Below are 27,377 nucleotides of genomic sequence, written 5' to 3' on the forward strand. Positions count from 1 at the left end.
TGTAATTTTTATTTGATTTTTATAGGGTTCCTTCTTTATTAACAATGATTAACAAGCCCCCTGAGCTGTCCCCTGGCCGGGATGCATGTCTCTCGGCCGGGATCCGGTGGCATGTTCTTGCCTTGGCAGAGCAGAGTCAGACAATGAGTTGTTGCAGACGGTACAGAAGAACATGTGGGCTACTCGAGCCTCTACATGTTGATGGGGAAACTTGAATATTTTTTTATTATTGGTGGATTTTAATTTGGTGTTCGGGAGACTGTCGTGAAACATTCATCACTCTCAAAATCATGAGGCACTGACCTCATCCCTAAGGCCAGGCCATAACGTGTGCACGACTTCTCCCGACCTGTGGCTGGCTAGACAGATACGCAGGTGGACTGTGCTGTTGTAAGTGGAAAACTTTAATTTTTATGTTACAAGATAGAAAAAATTTTATTTTTATTTTTTTAAGTGAGTACTAAGTTTTATTTAATGTGTGCCTGGCCAGTTGGGAAAGCTGCCACAAGGTGGGAGAAGGAGGGTGAAGCTACTATGTATTTTATTTGCTGTTGTGTGGTAGGTGTTGTGACTGACTCCTAGACCATGGACCACAATTCTGAGAGCGTGGCCAGACCTCGGTCCATGACTGGCTCGTGTACCTATGCAGGCGGGGCAGTGCTGCAGCTGGCATTACTTGATGTGTGGTGCAGCCAACTGCTTCTCGTCTGCTCTTGTGGGTGCGAGACCTCTGCGGTCGTGTGGACTGCCTGGACGTCCAACCAGCCTCCAGGAGCAGAGTGGCCTCTTCCCGGGTCTTGCAAGCCACTCGCTAGAGGCTGGTCGGGCATCCTGTTGCCCGGCCGGGAAGCAGCCACTGCCGCTTCTCCAGCCAGCTGGTTCTTCGAGGCCTGTGCAGGAGTGGTCTGGGTGGCTGCGCAGGCCTTCCAGTGCCCCTGACGCTGTTTCCCGCAGGCGGCTATGTCTCACTGCGGCAGTCGCTGTCAGCCAGACCGAGGCTTCTGTTGTGGCATCTTGGTAGCGGCAGTTGAGGACTGCCTTGCAGACCTGTGGGTGCGACAGTATGGCCATCTGTGGAGCACACCAGCTTCCTGCTCCAGCTCTGCAGCATGCTGGCATCCTGCATGATAGTTTTAAAGTGGGTCTAGTGTTAATTATGCGATATTTTGCTATGTACAATAGTACAAATTATTCAAAACTAGACACATTATATTTTGTATTATCTCTACAGATGAATGAATTTTAAAATTTGTTTTAGAATAATTTTATGCTATAAATATTTATACATTGATTAAAAATTTCATCATTTAGCCCTTAATTTTAATCGGTTAAATATAGTTTAAAATCCTACTTCTGTGTTAAAAGTTTGTGTGCTAAATGTTAGTCCTATCTGATGTAGAATTTGCATAACAAACTGTTATGTTAAAAACCCATTTTGGTGCTAAAAATATTTTGCGATATAGTGCAGAGTGCATCATTTAAGGCTTGGATTAAGTACTAGTATTTGCAAACCTATTTTCACCAAATATACAATCCTAGAAAATTATTACTTATTAACTTTTATCTAAATTCCATTACTAATAAATTTTAAACAATTAAATTTTTATGATAAAGGAACAAGCTGAGAAACATAAATATATGTAATTTCATTAGAATTTAAGTACTTAAATTACCGTTGTTTATTTGTGCTTGGCAACATGATTAAAATATTCTATAGTAATAAATTCAAATTCTGGTATTCAACATAATTTTGAAAATTGCTCACATGAAAACGTTTTGTCTACAAGGCATAGTATAAAGTTATTACACATTTTGTCATTTAATGCATAAGTAACAACAAACACAAAATGCTGAATGATTTTTAAATGTAACATTTCATCAGAAAGGGAACAAGAAAAAAAAAAAAGTAGATGAGGAACCACACATACATGCATACATGTATTTAAATACACAGTGCTAAAAATAATTTTCAAATATGAGTTCAATATCATGTAAAACAAAACTTGAGTTGTTTCCAGGAATATACAAGAAGAAGTAAGCTAAAAATTATATTTAATTGTGCTTCAAAAAATAAGTGTCTAGGTATACCTTTACGGACATTAGATCTGACTCAAACCAAAAACTATTTTTGCTCAGTCGTACCGACAATATAGTACCGACGCAAGCGCTGCCAAAACAGAATGTGACCACGGAATGTGAGAATAATACTGTAGATTGCAGAGCACAAAGTTCTCACGTTGACTTGACAAAGTTTCAGATTGTTGTCAAGATACCACAAGGAATCATGCATGGTGGTCATCTTTGCTGTGGACACATGTTGACTTGCCACAGCTTCAGAATGTTGTCAAGTACCTCGAGGAATAAATCACGGTGGTCATCTTCGCTGAGGTCACATGTTGACTTGCCACAGCTTCAGAATGTTGTCAAGTACCTCGAGGAATAAATCACGGTGGTCATCTTCGCTGAGGTCACATGTTGACCTGACACAGCTTCAGAATGTTGTCAAGTACCTCGAGGAATAAAGCACGGTGGTCATCTTCGCTGAGGTCACATGTTGACCTGACAGCTTCAGAATGTTGTCAAGTACCTCGAGGAATAAAGCACGGTGGTCACATGTTGACCTGCCACAACTTCAGAATGTTGTCAAGTACCTCGAGGAATAAAGCACGGTGGTCATCTTCGCTGAGGTCACATGTTGACCTGACAGCTTCAGAATGTTGTCAAGTACCTCGAGGAATAAAGCACGGTGGTCACATGTTGACCTGCCACAACTTCAGAATGTTGTCAAGTACCTCGAGGAATAAAGCACGGTGGTCATCTTCGCTGAGGTCACATGTTGACCTGACAGCTTCAGAATGTTGTCAAGTACCTCGAGGAATAAAGCACGGTGGTCACATGTTGACCTGCCACAACTTCAGAATGTTGTCAAGTACCTCGAGGAATAAAGCACGGTGGTCATCTTCGCTGAGGTCACATGTTGACCTGACAGCTTCAGAATGTTGTCAAGTACCTCGAGGAATAAAGCACGGTGGTCACATGTTGACCTGCCACAACTTCAGAATGTTGTCAAGTACCTCGAGGAATAAAGCACGGTGGTCATCTTCGCTGAGGTCACATGTTGACCTGACAGCTTCAGAATGTTGTCAAGTACCTCGAGGAATAAAGCACGGTGGTCACATGTTGACCTGCCACAACTTCAGAATGTTGTCAAGTACCTCGAGGAATAAAGCACGGTGGTCATCTTCGCTGAGGTCACATGTTGACCTGACAGCTTCAGAATGTTGTCAAGTACCTCGAGGAATAAAGCATGGTGGTCACATGTTGACCTGCCACAACTTCAGAATGTTGTCAAGTACCTCGAGGAATAAAGCACGGTGGTCATCTTCGCTGAGGTCACATGTTGACCTGACAGCTTCAGAATGTTGTCAAGTACCTCGAGGAATAAAGCACGGTGGTCACATGTTGACCTGCCACAGCTTCAGGTGGTTGTCAAGCACCTCAAGGAACCAGGTGCGGCGGTCAGGGTCGCCGAATGCCACAGCCATAGTCCTCAGGTCGAGCTGCAGCAAGGCTTCGTTCAGCAGCAAGGAGTCCAGCTCTTTGAGCAGCGAGCTGTTGCCGTGCAGTTTAAGCAGACTGCTGTACGTGAAGAAGTAGAAGTGCACGGCTAGTCTGCTCGACGCCCACACGTCCAGCGAGGAGTTGCCGCTCGCTGATTGGATGGTCCCGATGTGCTCTGCATACCACGGAGAGAAGAAGTTACTGAGCTCGCCGCTGGACAAGTCTGCCAAACCCTGACTGCGCAGGCGCGCTTTGATCTTGGAGTAGATTTGCGGCGTGTACACGAACACCTGCGACAGTCACAGCACCGTTAGCTTCCAGAACTGACTCTTTCCTTCTACTATAACAGTAAACATAGTTATCTTTAAATGTCATATATTTGAGAAAGGGTGTGTTGTAAATTTTAGTTTATCAGAGAATATCTCACAAATCTCTTAACAAAACTGAGGAATGATAAGTTGAGCACAGGAAACAAGACGACTGTAGACATGCTGTGGGGAAGAAATATATCAAATAAATAAATAAATATTTCAATGTTTAAAAGCCTCAGTTTTTAAAACCACAGCACTCAAACAACTTTCTAACATACAAATATTCTGAACTGAATAACAATGGTAATCGAGGGCTATTTTATATTACATCTAGAATAAAAACACAGTGTATGTTATTTTGTGCGAGCAAACGCACAGAGCAAACATTACATAATGAATTATAGCAAAAGTATTAGCAAACATTAATTAATATATGTTAAGAAACTGAGAGATATTTTAATTTTTTGTCAGCTGTCATTGTACTAACAAATAATTAAATTTAATATGATGTTTGATATGACAGAAATTTCAACAGAAAGTTATCAATAAAAAAGTATGTGTTTTATAATAATATTTATAATTATTTCTAGGATACATATTATCAAAAAATATAAATGGAAAGCCAGCATAATTTAGAATTTTAGCCAATATTATTGCATCAAAAACCACCACTGTTAAATCATAGCTGAAGCAACATATAACATGTAGCATACAGAGATACCACAACACACACCAACACCAACATACAACAAGTTGTTATACTAAATCACAAACTAACATTTTTAAAACACGATCATATATTATAAAAGCAGCAAATGAATTTAAAAAATTCAAGTATTGTAGTAAGTGTTTGTAACTTAAGAAAAATAATAACATATGAACATTAAATAAATGTACACTACTACAGTATATCCAATATGGGCTACGTATTTACGAAAACACAATTTAAATATCTTACCACTTATAACAGATTGTTATCATCTACACTACATATACAGTTTGTTATCGTATACACTATACAGATGGGTCAGAATTCATCTGAACATCTTCCCCTGCAGGTTTATCACGTAAAAATAAGTTCGAAACATTAATACCAATTATTGTCAAAGTGCTTTCCGAGACTGGTATACGTATTTGAAGTTGCAGCTGAGAATAATTAAAAAAACTTGTCGCTGAAGTTAAACTATTTAATTGAAATAATTTAAGTTAACACTAGTTTCTTGTAAATTTTTGTAATGCGGAGAAATAACCTGGTTTTTAAAAGGCTCATTATTTATATACATGTCAGAATCTATCATGCCATTTTCGAAGAAAAAAATGTATGAAATTGAGAACGAAAAACTTCGATGCATTGCCGGTGCAGTCAGTTTAAAACAGCTGCCTAAAATCAGGCACACTGATTGTAAAGTGAAATAAACGACAATGAAGGTATTTCGAAGAAAATATTCATTTACTAACTAAACTAAAAGTGCAGACATAACTTAAAGCAGATAAACGTTAATTCTCAAAAAAACCATACATGTCATCAAATATCGCAAGATAAAAATGTGGTCACACCTTTATTTGTGAGGACATTTCTCGTAAAACATTACTTGATAATTGAAGGACGTTTTGATTTAAGTTCATGTAGCACATATAAATCTAAATATATATTTTCTTTAAATTTGGAAGTCAGGGAGTATGTTTCACAACTGCTGGCACCACATTAACATAAACACAACTACCAAGTGCTCGTATGTGCTGATACATTGACGTGTTCTGGCAGCTGTGTCTTGTGGCATAGTGTTGTGCCGCCAATAGTGATTTTCACAACAATTTTAAAATTACAATTTTAAATTAACTTCTTAACAGTAATTTTTTAGATGGAATTTAAACTTGTAGAGGCTCACTGTAACCACACACTTAATTTTTGTTCGGCTAGTTCCTCGAGTCGTTCCCAGCACAGTATCTAAGACTTTGTTAATCCTTTGCGAGACTAGCATCCTGCCTCATCTTCTCCCAGCCTCAGTGCACGATCGGCGATTGAAATTCACCCCTCCTGCCGTGCCATGACTGCTTGTGCCTGCTGCTTCTCAGGGCAGCCCATTTCTCAGAGCTCGCCTGAGGTGAGCACTTACAGTCATGCCCCATTCTCATGTTCCAGGGCTGTCGAGCATATATAGGTACCCCACGAGCCAGCACCCCACCCCTCCCCACTATTCCACAAATCACCGCCCAGAGCATTGACCGGTGCTCAACCCCGGCTAGCGACGGCCTGTCTCAAGGACTGGCCACTAGTGTTCGAATGACCTCTAGTGGTGGAGTTGTCTACTACTTCCCTGGGTGTTCAATATTTCCCTCCCGTCGTTCTCTTCCGAACCACCAGAGCGCTCCACCAGTCTCCTGCTTAAGCCCCATGCCTTCGAAGTAGTCTCGTTCGAGATGTGAGAGTCGACTTCGTCTCTGTTTCGGCCACTCCCCAGTAGACAGCGCTGCGATCAGGCGCCATCAAGAGCGACGAGTTCTCGAAGCCTGTATTTCTCGACCCCTCCCTCGGATGTCTTCAGAACCTTTCGGCCCTGAAGCCGAAGTATCCCCTCTTTCTGTCAAGGCGAAGCGCCAAATTTAATTAAGCGACACAGGTGCCATACCATAGACTTCTTTACTCGACTTCCGACTGATTGCATCGTTCTCGGCCAGTCCTCAGCTAGATGCGACTTCACTACTCCAACTAATATGTAGTCGCCTCGTTTTTAGTTACCTTTTTATAGTCATTCTATGTTATATTTAATAATTATTAATTTTTTAAATTATAAGTGCTTCTACATCCACCGCGCTAATTTCGTATTAAGTTTCGTGGGCACCTTGGCGAGACATCTCCTGATTCCAGGATCAACACACTATTTGGTGAGTTGTCGATACCAATTCCCTTCCCCGATAATTCCCGTTTCTGCGGGCATTTGTGCCTATTTACGACTGTCTGCAGACAGGGTCCAAGAACCGAGCCGAGATTTCAGCCAAGTGGTCTTCCTGGCATCATAAGAAATAACCACTCCAAATCCACCGGCTACGGACTTTCAACTTTCAAATTCTCCACATTTCAGGATCCTTTTTGTTCCATAACACCAACAGCGGGCCATTTCCGCAAGAATTAGGATGTCAGCAAGTGAAGAGAAGATGCCATATTTAAATACCACCACATTTTTATAATTTCTTATCTAAGAAACAAGAGAGCCAGTGTGCAAATTCTGTATGTTAACATATTGTATTACATTCCATTTGTAATTATGTCTTAAATACATTTGTGTAATCATTTTCGGGCCAGCCCTAATATAAATTTAATTTTGTCATTACCCTTAACTCATATTTATTTACTTTTGTAACAGTTAGACATATGAAGTAAAATAAATAAGAGCATGCCTATAGACAAAACTGAATTTTATTTATGAATATAATGTTGCCGATCCACAGACTCCACAGCATTTACAGGGAGACATTATCTTTTTCTTTGTTTGGGCTTAAGTGTCGCCTCTGAGGTATTAAGTTTTGTTTGCCTGTTCCCCTTTTTTAATCCTAGCCACTTCCAAGGTAATGTATTATCTTATTATATTTCATTATTATATTACACTAAATATTTTATAGAAACAAAGGCCATAACAAATGGCAGCAGAGAATATTTCAAATTCATTTAGCATGGTTTTAAAGTCATTTAGTATGGTTTTATCTTTAAGCACACCTAGTACTATAAAATATATATTAAATAATTTTTTTGCCAACTTTGTCCATCCTTTTGGAGGATTATTCTCTATCCAGTAGGCATTATAAAAGTTTAACTAAACAACTCCCGACCCATGAGAGTATATATTCTAAATTCATAAGACGAAAATCAGTTTAGTCTCTCGCAAGGCATCGCTCAGCCTCAGCGGCCATTACCAGCTGCCCCACGCCACACGTGCCTTATCTCACGTAGGTGTCCCCCCATCCCCCTTCCTCACCGCCGGCAGACGACCTTACTTGCGGCCTGACAACACGTGGCTACAGCAGACCACTCCACCTTGTCCTGCCCATCACCCCAGCGGCCATTACCAGCTGCCCCACGCCACACATGCCTTATCTCACGTGCGTGTCCCCCCATCCCCCATCCTCACCGCTGGCAGACGACCTTACTTGCGGCCTGAAAACACGTGGCTACAATAGACTACTCTACTTTCTCCTGCCCATCACCCCAGCGGTCATTACCAGCTACCCCACGCCACACGTGCCTTATCTCACGTGCGTGTCCCCCCATCCCCCTTCCTCACCGCCGGCAGACGACCTTACTTGAGGCCTGACAACACGTGGCTACAACAGACTACTCTACTTTCTCCTGCCCATCACCCCAGCGGTCATTACCAGCTGCCCCACGCCACACATGCCTTATCTCACGTGCGTGTCCCCCCATCCCCCATCCTCACCGCGGGCAGACGACCTTACTTGCGGCCTGACAACACGTGGCTACAGCAGACCACTCCACCTTCTCCTGCCCATCACCCCAGCGGTCATTACCAGCTGCCCCACGTCACACGTGCCTTATCTCACGTGCGTGTTCCCCCATCCCCCTTCCTCACCGACGTTAGACAACCTTACTTGCGGCCTGACAACACGTGGCTACAGCAGACCACTCCACCTTCTCCTTCCCATCACCCCAGCGGCCATTACCAGCTGCCCCACGCCACACATGCCTTATCTCACGTGCGTGTCCCATCCCCCTTCCTCACCGCCGGCAGACGACCTTACTTGCGGCCTGACAACACGTGGCTACAACAGACTACTCTAATTTCACCTGCCCATCACCCCAGCGGTCATTACCAGCTGCCCCACGCCACACGTGCCTTATCTCACGTGAGTGTCCCCCCATCCCCCTTCCTCACCACCGGCAGACGACTTTACTTGCGGCCTGACAACACGTGGCTACAGCAGACCACTCCACCTTCTCCTGCTCATCACCCCAGCGGCCATTACCAGCTGCCCCACGCCACACGTGCCTTATCTCACGTGCGTGTCCCCCCATCCCCCTTCCTGACCGCCGGCAGACGACCTTACTTGCGGCCTGACAACACGTGGCTACAACAGACTACTCTACTTTCTCCTGCCCATCACCCCAGCGGTCATTACCAGCTGCCCCACGCCACATGTGCCTTATCTCACTTGTGTGTCCCACCATCCCCCTTCCTCAACGCCGGCAGACGACCTTACTTGCGGCCTGACAACACGTGGCTACAATAGACTACTCTACTTTCTCCTGCCCATCACCCCAGCGGTCATTACCAGCTGCCCCACGCCACACGTGCCTTATCTCACGTGCGAGTCCCCCCATCCCCCTTCCTCACCGCTGGCAGACGACCTTACTTGCGGCCTGACAACACGTGGCTACAACAGACTACTCTACTTTCTCCTGCCCATCACACCAGCGGTCATTACCAGCTGCCCCACGCCACACGTGCCTTATCTCACGTGAGTGTCCCCCCATCCCCCTTCCTCACCACCGGCAGACGACTTTACTTGCGGCCTGACAACACGTGGCTACAGCAGACCAATCCACCTTCTCCTGCCCATCACCCCAGCGGCCATTACCAGCTGCCCCACGCCACTCATGCCTTATCTCACGTGCGTGTCCCCCCAACCCCCTTCCTCACCGCCGGCAGACGACCTTACTTGCGACCTGACAACACGTGGCTACAGCAGACCACTCCACCTTCTCCTGTCCATCACCCCAGCAGCCATTACCAGCTGCCCCACGCCACACGTGCCATATCTCACGTGCGTGTCCCCCCATCCCCCTTCCTCACCGCCGGCAGACGACCTTACTTGCGGCCTGACAACACGTGGCTAGCACAGACCACTCCACCTTCTACTGCCCATCACCTCAGGCCATTACCAGCTGCCCCACTCCACACGTGCCTTATCTCACGTGCGTGACCCCCCATCCCCCTTCCTCACCGCCAGAAGACGACCTTACTTGCGGCCTGACAACACGTGGCTACAACAGACCACTCCATCTTCTCCTGCCCATCACCCCAGCGGTCATTACCAGCTGCCCCATGCCACACGTGCCTTATCTCACGTGCGAGTCCCCCCATCCCTCTTCCTCACCGCCGGCAGACGACCTTACTTGAGGCCTGACAACACGTGGCTACAACAGTCCACTCCACCTTCTCCTGCCCATCACCCCAATGGCCATTACCAGCTGCACCACCCCACACGTGCCTTATCTCACGTGCGAGTCCCCTCATCCCTCTTCCTCACCACCGGCAGACGACTTTAATTGCGGCCTGACAACACCTGGCTACAGCAGACCACTCCACCTTCTCCTGCCCATCACCCCAGCGGTCATTACCAGCTGCCCCACGCCACACGTGCCTTATCTCAAGTGCGTGTCCCCCCATCCCCCTTCCTCACCGCCGGCAGACGACCTTACTTGCGGCCTGACAACACATGGCTACAATAGACTACTCTACTTTCTCCTGCCCATCACCCCAGCTGCCATTACCAGCTGCCGCACGCCACACATGCCTTATCTCACGTGCATGTCACCCGATCCCCCTTCCTCACCGCCGGCAGACGACCTTACTTGAGGCCTGAAAACACGTGGCTACGGCAGACCACTCCACCTTCTCCTGCCCATCACCCCAGCGGTCATTACCAGCTGCCCCACGCCACACACGCCTTATCTCACGTGCATGTCCCCTCATCCCCCTTCCTCACCGCCGGCAGACGACCATACTTGCGGCCTGAAACATTTGGCTACAGTAGACCACTCCACTGACCACTCCACTTTCTCCTGCCCATCACCCAGCGTCCATTACCAGCTGCCCCAATCAACACGTGCTTTATCTCACGTGCGAGTTCCCCCATCCCCCTTCCTCACCGCCGGCAGACGACCTTACTCTCGGATTGACAACACGTGGCTACAGCAGACCACTCCACCTTCTCCTGCCCATCACCCCAGTGGCCATTACCAGCTGCCCCACGCCACACGTGCCTTATTTCAAGTGCGTGTCCCCCCATCCCCCTTCCTCACCACCGGCAGACGACCTTACTTGCGGCCTGACAACACGTGGCTACAACAGACTACTCTACTTTCTCCTGCCCATCACCCCAGCGGTCATTACCAGCTGCCCCACGCCACACGTGCCTTATCTCACGTGCGTGTCCCCTTATCCCCCTTCCTCACCGCCGGCAATAGACCTTACTTGCGGCCTGACAACACGTGGCTACAACAGACTACTCTATTTTCTCCTGCCCATCACCCCAGCGGTCATTACCAGCTGCCCCACGCCACACGTGCCTTATCTCACGTGCGTTTCCCCCCATCCCCCTTCTTCGTCACCGGCAGACGACTTAACTTGCGGCCTGACAACACGTGGCTACAGCAGACCACTCCACCTTCTCCTGCCCATCACCCCAGCGGCCATTACCAGCTGCCCCAAGCCACACATGCCTTATCTCACGTGCGTGTCCCCCCCATCCCCCTTCCTCACCACCGGCAGACGACCTTGGTTCCGGCCTGACAACACGTGGCTACAGCAGACCACTCCACCTTCTCCTGCCCATCACCCCAGCGGCCATTACCAGCTGCCCCAAGCCACACATGCCTTATCTCACGTGCGTGTCCCCCCATCCCCCTTCCTCACCGCCGGCAGACGACCTTACTTGCGGCCTGACAACACGTGGCTACAACAGACTACTCTACTTTCTCCTGCCCATCACCCCAGCGGTCATTACCAGCTGCCCCACGCCACATGTGCCTTATCTCACTTGTGTGTCCCCCCATCCCCCTTCCTCACCGCCGGCAGACGACCTTACTTGCGGCCTGACAACACGTGGCTACAATAGACTACTCTACTTTCTCCTGTCCATCACCCCAGCGGTAATTACCAGCTGCCCCACGCCACACGTGCCTTATCTCACGTGCGAGTCCCCCCATCCCCCTTCCTCACCGCTGGCAGACGACCTTACTTGCGGCCTGTCAACACGTGGCTACAGCAGACCACTCCACCTTCTCCTGCCCATCACCCCAGCGGTCATTACCAGCTGCCCCATGCCACACGTGCCTTATCTCACGTGCGTGTCCCCCCATCCCCCTTCCTCACCACCGGCAGACGACTTTACTTGCGGCCTGACAATACGTGGCTACAGCAGACCACTCCACCTTCTCCTGCCCATCACCCCAGCAGCCATTACCAGCTGCCCCACGCCACTCATGCCTTATCTCACGTGCGTGTCCCCCCATCCCCCTTCCTCACCGACGTTAGACGACCTTACTTGCGGCCTGACAACACGTGGCTACAGCAGACCACTCCACCTTCTCCTGCCCATCACCCCAGCGGCCATTACCAGCTGCCCCACGCCACACGTGCCTTATCTCACGTGCGTGTCCCCTCATCCCCCTTCCTCACCGCCGGCAGACGACCTTACTTGCGGCCTGACAACACGTGGCTACAACAGATTACTCTACTTTCTCCTGCCCATCACCCCAGCGGTCATTACCAGCTGCCCCACGCCACACGTGCCTTATCTCACGTGCGTGTCCCCCCATCCCCCTTCCTCACCACCGGCAGACGACTTTACTTGCGGCCTGACAACACGTGGCTACAGCAGACCACTCCACCTTCTCCTGCCCATCACCCCAGCGGCCATTACCAGCTGCCCCACGCCACACGTGCCTTATCTCACGTGCGTGTCCCCCCATCCCCCTTCCACACCGCCGGCAGACGACCTTACTTGCGGCCTGACAACACGTGGCTACAACAGACTACTCTACTTTCTCCTGCCCATCACCCCAGCGGTCATTACCAGCTGCCCCACGCCACACGTGCCTTATCTCACGTGCGTGTCCCCCCATCCCCCTTCCTCACCACCGGCAGACGACTTACTTGCGGCCTGACAACACGTGGCTACAGCAGACCACTCCACCTTCTCCTGCCCATCACCCCAGCGGTCATTACCAGCTGCCCCACGTCACACGTGCCTTATCTCACGTGCGTGTTCCCCCATCCCCCTTCCTCACCGCCGGCAGACGACCTTACTTGCGGCCTGACAACACGTGGCTACAACAGACTACTCTACTTTCTCCTGCCCATCACCCCAGCGGTCATTACCAGCTGCCCCACGCCACACGTGCCTTATCTCACGTGCGTGTCCCCTTATCCCCCTTCCTCACCGCCGGCAATAGACCTTACTTGCGGCCTGACAACACGTGGCTACAACAGACTACTCTATTTTCTCCTGCCCATCACCCCAGCGGTCATTACCAGCTGCCCCACGCCACACGTGCCTTATCTCACGTGCGTTTCCCCCCATCCCCCTTCTTCGTCACCGGCAGACGACTTAACTTGCGGCCTGACAACACGTGGCTACAGCAGACCACTCCACCTTCTCCTGCCCATCACCCCAGCGGCCATTACCAGCTGCCCCAAGCCACACATGCCTTATCTCACGTGCGTGTCCCCCCCATCCCCCTTCCTCACCACCGGCAGACGACCTTGGTTCCGGCCTGACAACACGTGGCTACAGCAGACCACTCCACCTTCTCCTGCCCATCACCCCAGCGGCCATTACCACCTGCCCCAAGCCACACATGCCTTATCTCACGTGCGTGTCCCCCCATCCCCCTTCCTCACCGCCGGCAGACGACCTTACTTGCGGCCTGACAACACGTGGCTACAACAGACTACTCTACTTTCTCCTGCCCATCACCCCAGCGGTCATTACCAGCTGCCCCACGCCACATGTGCCTTATCTCACTTGTGTGTCCCCCCATCCCCCTTCCTCACCGCCGGCAGACGACCTTACTTGCGGCCTGACAACACGTGGCTACAATAGACTACTCTACTTTCTCCTGTCCATCACCCCAGCGGTAATTACCAGCTGCCCCACGTCACACGTGCCTTATCTCACGTGCGTGTCCCCTCATCCCCCTTCCTCACCGCCGGCAGACGACCTTACTTGCGGCCTGACAACACGTGGCTACAACAGATTACTCTACTTTCTCCTGCCCATCACCCCAGCGGTCATTACCAGCTGCCCCACGCCACACGTGCCTTATCTCACGTGCGTGTCCCCCCATCCCCCTTCCTCACCACCGGCAGACGACTTTACTTGCGGCCTGACAACACGTGGCTACAGCAGACCACTCCACCTTCTCCTGCCCATCACCCCAGCGGCCATTACCAGCTGCCCCACGCCACACGTGCCTTATCTCACGTGCGTGTCCCCCCATCCCCCTTCCTCACCGCCGGCAGACGACCTTACTTGCGGCCTGACAACACGTGGCTACAACAGACTACTCTACTTTCTCCTGCCCATCACCCCAGCGGTCATTACCAGCTGCCCCACGCCACACGTGCCTTATCTCACGTGCGTGTCCCCCCATCCCCCTTCCTCACCACCGGCAGACGACTTACTTGCGGCCTGACAACACGTGGCTACAGCAGACCACTCCACCTTCTCCTGCCCATCACCCCAGCGGTCATTACCAGCTGCCCCACGTCACACGTGCCTTATCTCACGTGCGTGTTCCCCCATCCCCCTTCCTCACCGCCGGCAGACGACTTACTTGCGGCCTGACAACACGTGGCTACAGCAGACCACTCCACCTTCTCCTGCCCATCACCCCAGCGGTCATTACCAGCTGCCCCACGCCACACGTGCCTTATCTCACGTGCGTGTCCCCCCATCCCCCTTCCTCACCGCCGGCAGACGACTTACTTGCGGCCTGACAACACGTGGCTACAGCAGACCACTCCACCTTCTCCTGCCCATCACCCCAGCGGTCATTACCAGCTGCCCCACGCCACACGTGCCTTATCTCACGTGCGTGTCCCCCCATCCCCCTTCCTCACCACCGGCAGACGACTTACTTGCGGCCTGACAACACGTGGCTACAGCAGACCACTCCACCTTCTCCTGCCCATCACCCCAGTGGCCATTACCAGCTGCCCCACGCCACACGTGCCTTATCTCACGTGCGTGTCCCCCCATCCCCCTTCCTCACCACCGTCAGACGACTTACTTGCGGCCTGACAACACGTGGCTACAGCAGACCACTCCACCTTCTCCTGCCCATCACCCCAGCGGTCATTACCAGCTGCCCCACGCCACACGTGCCTTATCTCACGTGCGTGTCCCCCCATCCCCCTTCCTCACCGCCGGCAGACGACTTACTTGCGGCCTGACAACACGTGGCTACAGCAGACCACTCCACCTTCTCCTGCCCATCACCCCAATGGCCATTACCAGCTGCCCCACGCCACACGTGCCTTATCTCACGTGCGTGTCCCCCCATCCCCCTTCCTCACCACCGGCAGACGACTTACTTGCGGCCTGACAACACGTGGCTACAGCAGACCACTCCACCTTCTCCTGCCCATCACCCCAGCGGTCATTACCAGCTGCCCCACGCCACACGTGCCTTATCTCACGTGCGTGTCCCCCCATCCCCCTTCCTCACCGCCGGCAGACGACTTACTTGCGGCCTGACAACACGTGGCTACAGCAGACCACTCCACCTTCTCCTGCCCATCACCCCAGCGGTTATTACCAGCTGCCCCACGCCACACGTGCCTTATCTCACGTGCGTGTCCCCCCATCCCCCTTCCTCACCACCGGCAGACGACTTACTTGCGGCCTGACAACACGTGGCTACAGCAGACCACTCCACCTTCTCCTGCCCATCACCCCAGCGGTCATTACCAGCTGCCCCACGCCACACGTGCCTTATCTCACGTGCGTGTCCCCCCATCCCCCTTCCTCACCGCCGGCAGACGACTTACTTGCGGCCTGACAACACGTGGCTACAGCAGACCACTCCACCTTCTCCTGCCCATCACCCCAGCGGTCATTACCAGCTGCCCCACGCCACACGTGCCTTATCTCACGTGCGTGTCCCCCCATCCCCCTTCCTCACCGCCGGCAGACGACTTACTTGCGGCCTGACAACACGTGGCTACAGCAGACCACTCCACCTTCTCCTGCCCATCACCCCAGCGGTCATTACCAGCTGCCCCACGCCACACGTGCCTTATCTCACGTGCGTGTCCCCCCATCCCCCTTCCTCACCACCGGCAGACGACTTACTTGCGGCCTGACAACACGTGGCTACAGCAGACCACTCCACCTTCTCCTGCCCATCACCCCAGTGGCCATTACCAGCTGCCCCACGCCACACGTGCCTTATCTCACGTGCGTGTCCCCCCATCCCCCTTCCTCACCGCCGGCAGACGACCTTACTTGCGGCCTGACAACACGTGGCTACAACAGACTACTCTACTTTCTCCTGCCCATCACCCATGCGGCCATTACCAGCTGCCCCACGTCACACGTGCCTTATCTCACGTGCGTGTCCCTCCATCCCCCTTCCTCACCGCCGGCAGACGACCTTACTTGCGGCCTGACAACACGTGGCTACAACAGACTACTCTACTTTCTCCTGCCCATCACCCCAGCGGTCATTACCAGCTGCCCCACGCCACACGTGCCTTTTCTCACGTGCGTGTCCCCCCATCCCCCTTCCTCACCGCCGGCAGACGACCTTACTTGCGGCCTGACAACACGTGGCTACAACAGACTACTCTACTTTCTCCTGCCCATCACCCCAGCGGTCATTACCAGCTGCCCCACGCCACACGTGCCTTATCTCACATGCGTGTCCCCCCATACCCCTTCCTCACCACCGGCAGACGACTTACTTGCGGCCTGACAACACGTGGCTACAACAGACTACTCTACTTTCTCCTGCCCATCACCCATGCGGCCATTACCAGCTGCCCCACGTCACACGTGCCTTATCTCACGTGCGTGTCCCTCCATCCCCCTTCCTCACCGCCGGCAGACGACCTTACTTGCGGCCTGACAACACGTGGCTACAACAGACTACTCTACTTTCTCCTGCCCATCACCCCAGCGGTCATTACCAGCTGCCCCACGCCACACGTGCCTTATCTCACGTGCGTGTCCCCCCATCCCCCTTCCTCACCGCCGGCAGACGACCTTACTTGCGGCCTGACAACACGTGTCTACAGCAGACCACTCCACCTTCTCCTGCCCATCACCCCAGCGGCCATTACCCCTTCACACTCTGCCGGCGTGAAAAGAATTATAAGTACGCAACCCACTGATTGCAGCGAGTCAGGGTGCGACCAACTACTTAGTATAATTTATGTTAAAGTTAAGAGTGTTCTACGTGTTGAAACCTGCCTTCCGGTCAAATTGGAAGGGAGGTCCCGTCCCCGACTCACCCTGGGTAACTATCAATACAAAAAAAAGGAAAACCAAAAAAAGGTAATTCGCTCCAAAAAGTCGCACCCGGGCGGTCGAGCTATGAAAGGCATAAATACTACGAACGTATACAGCAAGAGTTTGTATCATTTCAACAATCAAAAAGATTAAGGCTACTCAAAATTTTATTATTAATACCATCTTCAAAAGATCCAAAATACCTATATAATCAGAAAATACAAATACTATAAAAATACTATATAATAAAAACAATTAATAATAAAAGTCCAAAAAGAGTCCTAGTGGGAGCCGGATTTATTTACGTGCACGATCATAAATATTTGCAGGTCTTGCTTCCAAGAATCAAACAGCTGATAACCGTGACCTTCAGAAAATACATAGATATAGTTCAGTCAAATGCGCCAGGCAAAATATCACTCAATCGCAATGAGGCGGCTGCACTAAAAATGTTTCTAGTTCTGGGGGAAAATCTCGCAGGTAAACTTAATTTAAAGAATAAATCTCTTCAGGTCATAGCAGCAATTTCTACACTCCACCTTCATCATAGTCCAGCCAAGGAGCATTGATCCATTTTATAGAACGGGAAGGTCTAATCCATAAGCTTGCACCGTTATACGCAGTTCATATAAAAGTTCGCCTCACAAAACTATGCTTCTTTTTAATAATAAATCTTGATCCACAACCCGCTACTGCCAAAGCTATGTGTCGCCTCTTTACCTTAGCGTAGCTTGCGAATATCTTGCCGCTGAAGACGCCTCTGGGTAAGGCAAGGCACCCTCTCAGCAGGCCCCGGTGAGGACTGGCCGGTGCAGAGTCGAAAAGCCGTGTTCCCTGCCTCGCGACACACGTCCGGTCGCGGCGACTCCCAAAACCAACAGACCGCGGCGCACAGTTCAGTCCGCACCCGCCGGCACTCGACCGCTCATGACGTCATCGGTGCATCAAACCCGCGCTCCCAGTAGCCGGCCATGAAAACACAATCGATATATATATATATAGAATAACAATAAAACTAGAATGACACCAAATCAGAATAAAACTATAAAAGGAATAATCACAATAATTAAATAATTAACCAAAATAACATTAAATAAGATTTAACAAAAAAAATCATTTAAAATGGAAATAATTCGTAAAATCAATAATAAGTAAAATAAATAAATAACATAAATGTGGCTTGGGGGCCACAACCACCCCTCACAAAAAAAACTTGGCTAAAACAACTATTTGCTAAAGATCATCACAATAATCACAGGTGACATAAAAAAAATTACGTTAAAAGAAATTTAGCAACTAAAATTATCTTTGGCTTAGCTCACAAGAGACCTAGAAAAAGGTAATACAAATAGAAAAAGGTTAAGATTAAGAAAGATAAAAGCGTTGAAAATCCTAAAATCACAAAAGACAAAGAAGTTATGACTAGATAGCACTACAAAAAAACTACTTTACAGCAGGTAAATCTTAAAAGCTAAGACAAAAAAAAAAACAAATTTTAGTATTTCAAACCAAAAACAATATGTTCAAAAAGGTTCTAGTCCAAACAGTTCCGGATAGATAAAAATACTTAGACACTTTGATCCATTCAAAAACTCCAAACTTGCCTGTAACCACATTGTTGGAAAACGTCGAAAAACTTGCCCATTTAGGCTACTTATAGAATAAATCCAAACGTCTGACAATAATCTTTAGCTATTAAAACTAACACAGCCAAGTGAAGAAAAAAAATTTAAAATAAAAAAAATTAACACATTCTCATTAACCACCTTTCTTTTTAAAACAAGAGGCCTCTAAGTGCCCTTTCTTCCCACAAAAATTACAGTTAAAAACAGCGCTCTTCCCGCTGCTACAATTCCTAGCCAAATGTCCTTCTCTTCCACATTTAAAACAATTAATATCAACTTTTCTATCCGTACTGTTTTTATACAAATCAGGATTGCAACGTACAACACCCTTAATTTTCTCATATTCTTGTTTAACATAAACAATGTTATCTACCTTAATAGCCCATTGGTTCAAATCGTCCAAATTATTTGGCCTGCCTACAAAAGCGCATTCATGTCTTACCGCGGGCGTAATATTCTCCAAAATTAATGAAAGAAAATTATCATCATCTAACTTGACATCAAAAACTCTAACGTGACTCACTATATCCTGCACAAACTCCACAGTGCTTTCATTCTCATGTCAGCCTCAGATGTGTCACCACAATCTTCAATCATGTCAGCTTCAGATGTTTCATCACAGTCTTCGGTCATGTCAGCTTCAGGCGGTTCTCCATTTTTCACATTTTCATGGAGACGACTAGATATTGGTGGAAATATATTTTCATTTCTAATGAGGTTGCTACTTTCTTTGTTTGTTTTAAATTTTAAATTATTGTCTTGATCTATATCAGTATTTTTAGTATTAGCTTTTTTACATTCTTCGTAAGCATTATTGTAGTCTAATATTCCGCCTTCGTTCCTCTTCCGTGATGTTGGAGCACAGTCTTCGTTATCTTAATTCATCTTAATTGTACAGTTTTTGCAATGTCTATCCAAGTAATATCTTCTACCAAAGAATTTCTGAATCTGACTACAATTAAATGTTTTTGATAGGGACCCAATTTACACTCGTTTCTCTCATGTAGTTTATCATTCTTTCTCAAGGTAAACACCTTGCTGCAGTATCTACAGTGCTGTCGTTTTGATACAGCTACATACATACATGTTAGCTTTGCGACTAATGGCACTTGCGAAACTAAGAGTTTTAAATTTAAATCGATTTCTTAAATAGAATTATTTAAATATTTCGTCAGCGAGAGTTAAGTTATCTCATGCAAAGGTACTTGTTGCAAGTAGTTCTGCTTTTCAACAACAGATGACGCCACGTGTTGCTTGCGGGTAAATAATATTTATTTCTTTTATGCAGGATGCTCACTAACGATCGCAAAAGAAGGATGGCTTCGCTAGACTCCAAGGAGAAGGAAGTTCGTCTTGCATGTTAGTGCTTCACAGATGTCTCATGGTATATTATTTGACTGAGTAATGGTTGTTTTTTTTTTGCATCCCACCTGGTAAAAAAAAGATCGCAAGTGCTGATTTAGTAGCAGTAATTCACGAGTTAAATATAAATCCAAATAAAATGTCATGTCTCATTAGGTAAAAAAAAAAATCTTTCATGCAGAGAGCGGTTTCTCAGAATAGACAGAAGCACTTGAAGAAACCACAAGAATAATCGGGAGCACACGGAGAAAACCATCACACTTTTCTTTGATATCATAAAATTACAAACAAAAATTTTAAAAAATTAAAATGAAAAAAATTACAAAAAATACATAAAATTCTGGCTTGTACTAGAACTCTATCTTGGCTCATCAATGAGAAGTTCACAAGCTGTATCAAAACGACATCACTGTAGATACTGCAGCAAGGTGTTTACCTTGAGAAAGAATGATAAACGACATGAGAGAAGCGAGTGTAAATTGGGTCCTTGTCAAAAAACATTTATTTGTAGTCAGATTCAGAAATCTTTGGTAGAAGATATTACTTGGATAGACATTGCAAAAACTGTACAATTAAGATGAATTAAGATAACGAAGACTGTGCTCCAACATCACGGAAGAGGAACGAAGGCGGAATATTAGACTACAATAATGCTTACGAAGAATGTAAAAAAGCTAATACTAAAAATACTGATATAGATCAAGACAATAATTTAAAATTTAAAACAAACAAAGAAAGTAGCAACCTCATTAGAAATGAAAATATATTTCCACCAATATCTAGTCGTCTCCATGAAAATGTGAAAAATGGAGAACCGCCTGAAGCTGACATGACCGAAGAATGTGATGAAACATCTGAAGCTGACATGATTGAAGATTGTGGTGACACATCTGAGGCTGACATGATCGATGACTGTGATGGCGGTATGAGACCAAAATGGTGGAAACGTCGTAATAAAATAAATTATCCTGATCAAGCTTGTGATGCTGACATGATTGAGTACTGTGCTGAAGCACCTAAATCATGCAAGAGCGAAGACTGTGATGGTGGCTTGAGATCAAAACGATGGAAACGATGTAATAAAATAAATTATCCTGATCAAGCTTGTGATAATCACTGGCTCGATTACGAAAGTGATCTTGTGGTTGGTGTTGAAACGGAAGACACCAGGGATAATATTTATTATAAACATACAAGGAAGATGAACGTAGCAGAAGAGATTGATTATACCTCATGGGAAGATCCTAACATATTGGTTGACAGGCTAAGACTTCTACATGGTTCGCTTTGTGCAGGAAATTATTCGAGCATCAAATAAATATCCTTCATACTCAAAGAACTGATGGAAGCTGGCTACATACAATAATGGCTTCGATTAAATGCATAGGTATGTATAAACTTGAAGAAAAATTAATATTTTTTTTCGAAATGGATTTTATCATTTCTCGAAATCTCATTTCTAAATAAAACTTTTAACTTAAAGGTGTAAAAAAGTCACCACTGACAGCCAAAATGTATGCTGATAAAGTCATGCAAGTAATCATGTCAAGCTCGATAAAAAAAAGTAACTAAACTCAGTTGGAGGATTTGGAGCTTTTGGAGCTGATGGGAGCATTTGGAGCTGTTGGAGCATTGAAGTTTTTGGATCATTTGGAGCTGTTGGAGCTGTTGGAGCATTTGGAGCCTTAGGAGCATTGAAGCTTTTGTAGCATTTGGAGCTTTTGGAGCTGTTGGAGTATTTGGAGCCTTTGGAGCATTTGGAGCTGTTGGAGCTGTTGGAGCTGTTGGAGCTGTTGGAGCTGTTGGAGCTGTTGGAGAATTTGGAGCCTTTGGAGCATTTGGAGCTGTTGGAGCTAAGAAGTAGTCGTTGCACGTCTATGCAGGGATAAATGTTTATATGATTGCTGGCTTTCGCAAGTGATCCTGTGGTAGAATATGAAATTATGTAATAAATATTATGTTTGTAAAATAACTTGCGGTGTTTTATTCCTTGAACCTGACACTTTTCTGGCATTTAAATTTATTTTTAGCTTCGTCCATAGATCGAACCAAGTATCGATTCAATATGTACATTAATGTTTTGTTTTGATAAATTTTGGAATTTTTCCCTTATTTCTAGCTAAATAGTTATAAAATACCAAGATGAGACCTAAATGATAATATGGCGGGTGTCAGAGTAATAATAAATGATTACTGTACTCTAGCGGGTAAAAATTACACTAACATGGCGTGAGGGTACTCTAGGAGCCGAAAACCAGATGGCGGTCTCCAGCAGACGAAGACAAGATGGCGGACATGGCGTCATACCAGCTGACGATATATACCTTCTTACAGGTGGTGTGAGGTCAGTGTAGGTAGCTTCCACGGAGGAAGGTTTTATAAAAAAAAATGATTTTTTGCTCTTAACGGTTTCGTACCAAGGACGGGAATCGATATAATCAATCAGTATTCTAATAAGTAAATTTTTGATGAATTTTGGCAATTTTACCGAATTTCTATTATTGAAATTACAGATTTTCAAGATGGTGGTCGTAACGAAAAGCGCAACAGTGGTTTTAAAGATTTTTATTATTTAATTTGATTGAATAATTTTTTAAATTATTTTTAAAAATTTTCCCGATTTTCTAACATAAACTTTTACGGATTTTCAATATGTCGGACATGATGTTATACTACCTGATGATATATATGCTATGAAAAAAGTGGTAGGGGTCAGTCTGCTTGCAGCCACTGTGAGGGAAGGGTCGGTCGCCATTTTTATATATTTTTTTGTTCTCATCGGGTTCGAACCGAAGACTCCGAGCTCCGGGTCGTAAACGTATGTTTTTTATTAATTTTTTAATTAAAATTTTATTAATTTATTTTTTTTACAAAATTTATAATTTTTCCATTAAAATCGGATAGTAAATAAAGATTTTCAATATGGTGGACGTAACACAAATTGCAACAGTGACATAATGATTCAAAATGAAGGTCATGGTATCCTTATTCCAAAAAAAATGGCTTATCGGAGGCTGTAGACATGGATGCTTAAGCCATTTTTAGGATTTTGAGTTCTTTCTAAGGCGATAAGTATTTTGAGGATTTTCGAAATCCTAATTTTTGAATTATCAAATGTTTTGAGAATTTTTGGCGAATTTCGAGGAATTTTGGTTAAATTTGGGAAAATTTTGACAAGTTTTGAGGGTCAAATTCAAGGTCACGGTCACGATCATCCAAGATGGTCGCCGTGACTTCACATTCCAAGATGGCGGTCAGCTCCTCTGGCTCCTCCTGCGAGCGCCTGTCCCCGGATCGGCTATTACATACTACTTACATGAATAAAACTCTACATGAGTACTTGGTTACGTAGCTACAAGTCTACGAGGCTACTTGGTTCCGTAGCTACAAGTCTACGAGGCTCCAAGGCATCATGACTACACGACTACGAACCATGAGGAGGCGAGACTACGTGACTACGAGTCTACAAGATTACGAGACTGCGAGGCTACAGAGCTACGAAGCTTCCAGGACACGAGGCGGAGTGGCTACGAGACTACTTGGCTCTAACTGACTACAATAGCACCATGCAGTGGTGAGAGTTATTTTATCTCTTGCAAAATAACCCCTTTAAAGTAGTGTCGATTCTTGGCAACAGATGACTGCACATGCTGCTTACAGGTAAATATTATTTAGTTCTTTTTTGTGGGATGCAGGATGCTCACTAACGATCGCAAAAGAAGGATGGCTTCGCTAAGCACCAAGGAGAAGGAAGTTCGTCTTGCATGTTAGTGCTTCACTGATGTCTCAGAGCTTATTATTATATATAACTGAGTAATGGTATTTTTGTTTGAATTCCACCTGATGAAAATATACAAGTGATGTTTTAGTAGCAGAAATTCAATTAATTAAATTTAACTCAGAATAAAATGACATGACTCATTAAGTAAAAAATCCTTCATGCTTAGATTGGTTTCTCAGAAGCAACCAGGACCACACGGACACAATCAAAATATTGGCAAGAATAATCGGGAGCACACGGAGAAAACCGACAAACACATTTATTTGATATCAAGAAATCACAGAAAAAATTTCAAAATAATAACAAAAAAATAATAAGAATAATAAGAAATAAAAAATATATAAATAGTTACAAAAAATTCTGGCTTGTGCTAGAAATCTATCCTTGTTCAACAAATGAGAAGTTCACAAGCTGTCAGAAGCTGTTTTTGTCATTCCATGCCTATGCAGGCCTAAATGATTACAAAATTGATAACTATCGCAAATGTTCCTGTAGTAGAATAGAAATTATGTAATAAATATTACGTTCGTAAAGAACTTGCCGTGTTTGATTCCTCGAACCAGACACTTTTCTGGTATTTTAATTAAATTTATTTTTATCTTCGTTCAGTGATCTAACCGGAAATGGATATTGATCGAATCAATCAGTTCATAAATGTGTGATTTTTTTGATGAATTTTGGAATTTTTCCCGAATTTCTAACTAAATAATTACACAATTCTAAGATGGCATCCAAATTTCAAGATTATGGGTGCCACGGTAATAATAAATGATTACTGCACTCTAGCGGGTAAAAATTACACTAACATGGTGTCAGCGCACTTTAGGAGCCGAAAACAAGATGGTAGCTTCCAGCAGACAAAGACAAGATAGCGGACATGGTATATACCAGCTGATGATATATACATATATATATGTGTGTATATATATATATCTATATATATATATACATACTAGCTGCAGTACCCGGCGTTGCGAAGGCTGAACACAGGGTGAAAGGGACCTTTTTCGAAATCAGATGTAGTTAGTAATTGTCTTCTTAATTTGAATGTCAAGTGTGCAAAATAATTTATATCACTTTCAGATCCCGACGGACGTTCTGCCAGAGTATAATTATTTACCTGTATGTATTTATATATATATATATATATATATATATTTGGTGGTCTGTCTGTAATCGAAACTCTATAAAGCACTATAGAAAAAAGCTGAAAAATAAGAGCTTACTAATACTGAAAAGATTCCATTATCTAGCTAATGCTGGGCATGCATTGCAATGCCTCAATCAGTTTTGTTTTGTAATATGTTTGAAGTAGTTACATATATACAAATCATCTATCCATCCCTCTAAACATATATTTATCTCTATCTACATCTTTATGTATCTATGTATATCTATATCGCTATTTATCTCTTTATATCTCACACTATCTCTATCTCCTCTATATATAAATCTCTATATAGCTCTATACATCTATATATCGCTTTATCCAACCCATTTCATTCTCTATACTTCGCTCTATCTCAACTTATCTCTGTCTCTCTCTATCTCACTATATATATATTATATTTAAATAAATTGTGTCATGCGTGCGCACTTATACAACAAAAACAGACGAAGTGTTCAACAGGAATTAGCCCTATATGAAGTGGTGATTAAAAAATTATAAAAAATTCAAAATATTTTCACGGAAAAATATACGAAATCGCACACAACCACTGCGAAGGGAGCCGACCGACCTCGCGAGTGAGCTGCGCGGCACTTGACTCCCCTCCCGCCCCGCAGTGACTGCTGCCCAGCTGCCGAGCGGGGTGTGGGCGGGGCGCGGGAGCAGAGGCAGGCGGTGGTGGGAACGCGAGCGTCAAGAGAGACACCACGACGACGGACAGTTGCTAGTTACTGAATTACAAACATAGAAAAATTAAATATGTTGCTTAACTAATGTGGTTAATAAATAACGCGGTAAAAAGTAGCCTATGTTCATCAGGGATAATGTCGCTTCTAATGGAAAAATAATTTTTCAAATCGGTCCAGTAGTTTCGGAGGCTATTCAATACAAACAAACAAATCGTTCCTATTTATAATATTAGTATATATATAAATATATATATACACACCTTGGTACTGGTGGGTCAGTCGGCAGGTGGCTTTCATGAAAGAAGGATCTATCGACAATTTTTTTATTTTTGCTCTTACTGGGTTCGAACCGACGACATCAAGGCGTGTGTTTTGAAATAGCATTTTATTAAAATGTGATTAGTAAAATTTTATTATAATTTTAGAAATTTTTTCCAAATTTATACCATAAAAATTACAGATTTCCAAAATGGCGGCCGTAACGAAAAGTGCAACAGTGTTTTTAAAGATTTTTATTAAAACTTAATTTAGCTCAAATATTATAATTTTTACAATTTTTCCTGATTTTCTAGCTTTAAAATTACAGATTTTCAAGATGGCGGACATGACGTAATACTAACTGATGATATATGCTATGAAAAAAGTGGTCTGGGTCAGTCTGCCAGCAGCCACCATGAGGGAAGGATCAGCCGCCATATTTATAATTTTTTTTGCCCTCACTGGGTTCGAACCGAGGACTCCAAGTTCCATGTTGTAAATGTATGTTTTTTAAAAATATTTTTATTAACATTTTATTAATTGAATTTTTTTATGAATTTTAAATTTTTAAATTAAAATTGGAAAATAAATGATGATTTTCAAGATGGGGCCGTAACAGAAATTGAAACGGTGATGTCATACTCCTATATGACGTCTGCGGCTTAGAGTGGCTAGCTCTTAGGGCTTTTAAGTCGCTTTTAGGAATTTGTATTCTTTCTAAGGCAAAAGTATTTTCAGGTTTTTCGAAATCCTAATTTTTGAATTTTTGAGGAAGAAAACGAGAATTTTCCCCTCAAAATGGGATATTTTCAGTCATTTTGAGTCATTTTTGAGGAATTGTTGATTCTAAGATGGCCGCCGTGACGTCAGAGCAATCGGCCGGCTCCACGGCTCCAGCTCCACCGCCTGGCGCCTGCACTCGGAGGAACCAAAACATACTACTTTAGCTAACTATTTCTGATTTAACAATATCTGATATCGTTGACTGTTCACTGGTGGTGACTGGAAGCGAGGAGAGTTGGTGGTTCCAAGGTTTGCCAGCTGGAGATACGCATGGAATTCATATCCATTCAAGAAGGAAGTATGTAAATTTAGCTGAATTAAGCGATGGTCTTGAGCTGGAGAAAAACCCGAACTCTTGGACCATCTCTTGAACCCCACTGGAACCAAATGAAAAAGGTCTAGTGATCAAGAATAGAAATAAAGGAGACAAGAGGGTACAATGATGAAAATCACTCCCTCTGGGGAAGCACTAGCACTCTCGGGAGCTATGCGTAAGTCATTCCACAAGATTACCTAGTAATTGGAACTACGTGAATATCAATCTAGAAATAAATAAAATATCTATCACTTCCAGAATCTCTGGAA

The 27,377-nt window shown here is 45.5% G+C and overlaps 1 protein-coding gene across 2 annotated transcripts in view; it reads right to left on the bottom strand.

Moving 5' to 3' along the window:
* Positions 1-2,035: 2,035 nt before the first annotated feature.
* LOC134533314 (torso-like protein) overlaps positions 2,036-27,377 on the bottom strand; it is a 336,387-nt gene continuing 311,045 nt past the window's right edge. For both annotated transcript variants that reach the window (XM_063370800.1, XM_063370801.1), the window contains exon 4: positions 2,036-3,851. In XM_063370800.1, coding sequence (XP_063226870.1) covers positions 3,456-3,851 — 396 coding nt within the window. In that variant the 3' untranslated portion in view covers positions 2,036-3,455. The remainder of the gene's footprint in view (positions 3,852-27,377) is intronic.

This window comes from Bacillus rossius, chromosome 6 (genome assembly GCF_032445375.1).
Source record: "Bacillus rossius redtenbacheri isolate Brsri chromosome 6, Brsri_v3, whole genome shotgun sequence".
NCBI classification, from domain to species: domain Eukaryota; kingdom Metazoa; phylum Arthropoda; class Insecta; order Phasmatodea; family Bacillidae; genus Bacillus; species Bacillus rossius.